At 42.4% G+C, this 1,994-nt stretch overlaps 1 protein-coding gene across 1 annotated transcript; it reads left to right on the forward strand.

The window, feature by feature from the left end:
• The first annotated feature begins 23 nt into the window (after nt 1-23).
• LOC106125942 (uncharacterized) lies at nt 24-1,581 on the forward strand. Its single transcript, XM_013323363.1, has 3 exons — nt 24-163; nt 382-523; nt 889-1,581. Exons 1-3 carry the CDS (start codon nt 34-36, stop codon nt 1,109-1,111), a joined length of 495 nt encoding a protein of 164 aa, XP_013178817.1. The 5' UTR covers nt 24-33; the 3' UTR covers nt 1,112-1,581.
• The last annotated feature ends 413 nt before the right edge of the window (nt 1,582-1,994 follow it).

Here is a 1,994-nt window from a genome sequence, read left to right on the forward strand (position 1 = left end):
GTATAATATATTTTCAGGGCATACAATATCGGCATGTCGTGCATGGACGAGTGGATGAAGCGTTGTCTGCCAACAGACGGTCAGAAAATCATACAGCGACAGATAGCTGGTGCGCAGATTCTCATGCGCTATCTCTGCTCAAATGGAACTGCTGTGAGAAAAGGTCAGTCCTACTTTATTACGATAATAATGTATAACTTTCGTTTAACTAACAACCATAGTTAATATGACCTAATATGCGCTGGTCATACTTAATTATTGCCAGTTTTAATGTTATGTCATAATCATTTTCTGTTTTATGTTTATGTAAACTGAAAATTCTGAGTATAAAGTATTATTATAGCCATATTATTAGCTGTATTCTATTGTACTGGTGTGTAGAGTACCTGCGAGAGCCAGCGTGCCTGGCAATGGTGTCAGCCGATTGGTCGGGCTGTGTGGACGATCTGCAAATGGCTGTCAGAGATATCGCAGAGCGCTCTCAGCAAATTGTTTACTTCAACAGAAACTCAGAATTTTGTTGGTAAGAAAGTACCAGGAATTTACTGTATCTAATGTTTGCTTACATCTCTTTGGCACTGCGCAGATCTTATTTATTTTAAGTATATTTAATGTATTTTATAGTATAGTTTTAGCAAATAGAGAGAATTTAGCGCTAACTTGTAATCTAGAATCTCACCAATTTTTCACATAGGTTTTTCACATTTTAATTTTCGAATTCATTCGACGTTTTCACGGTATAGGAGAACATTGTGATGGAATCTGCACAAGTAACGAATTTAGTCCAACACTTTGATCAACGTGGTAGACTTAGAGAACGAGTTCCTCGGTGGGCACGTATATCCGGTGACGTGGAATATTACTAAATAAGGACATTGTTGTGTGCAGCGCCCGTGACGAGTTCCTGGCGTGCGTATCGCGCGCGGCGCGGGCGTGCTCGGCCAGGGCGGGCACCGTGCTTCGTCGTATCGCGTGGGTGCTGGCACAGGATGTCGCGGCGTGCAGCAACGAACCGCGCGCGCACTGTGCTGCCCCTCAGCCGCCGCCAGCGCGCCTCACTGCACCACTGCTCACCGCGCTATACGCACTGCTCTTCCCGCCTCTACAATAGATGAGCCGAGCTATGAAAGCGTCTGGCGCTTAGTACGTTTTGATGTTTACGTTAAATAAGTTCATTCGGTTCATTTCATGCAGTAGATGTTCTTTGTCTGGCCATAGTTCTCTCGAAGAATCCAGGCCATATGAAGGATCTGAGCGCTTGGTGGACGACGAAAGATCGTCAATGTATCCAAAAGTGATGGGGCAAACAATACAGAGGATCGTCATCTCATAAAAGGGATATACGCACTTTGTGATCCCAACTATAGGTCTGCGTCTGCTAAGAACCGCGTGGATTGTGTTCTTTTTGCTCTTGCCACGTGCATGCAGAAGCAATTTTGATCGTTACTATATTTTGTTGGAGGCCAACGTATGCTATTCAGGTAGAAGCGGTTTAATAATGTATTTAAATAAGGACAACGATGTCTTTAAAGAAGACATAAATTTTTTAATTAAATGTAAAGATGGATGTAATAAATAATTAAGGACATCCTGGTCTTTTATTCAAAAGAAGCCATTCCGCGCGGAAATAATTTTGATTCAATAAACAGTTCTTTTAAGTATATAATAAAGGTTAACGCGCATTTGTCCACTCCTCGTCCACTTGGCGGGCGCGGTTTACTCGTCGCCGCCTCGAAGTCATATATATATTGTTACCAAAACTTTCCATAAAGCGGTAGGCGATGCCTCGGTGTCGTATCGTCTGGACGATTAACAGTTGGGTTGATGGCGAATATGACGTAACGTTTTGCTAATTTTATATTTTAATCTCTCTCAATCGGACACGACATGTGTGACGTGCCGGGTGGGCGATGAGTTGACAAATCCACGTTAACCTTAAAGGCGGGTTCAATTGTTTGTAAATGTTGGGTACCCATTACTGATTAAAATTAATA

The sequence above is a fragment of the Papilio xuthus genome, unplaced genomic scaffold (genome assembly GCF_000836235.2).
Source record: "Papilio xuthus unplaced genomic scaffold, Pxut_1.1 DF825632.1, whole genome shotgun sequence".
NCBI classification, from domain to species: Eukaryota; Metazoa; Arthropoda; class Insecta; order Lepidoptera; family Papilionidae; genus Papilio; species Papilio xuthus.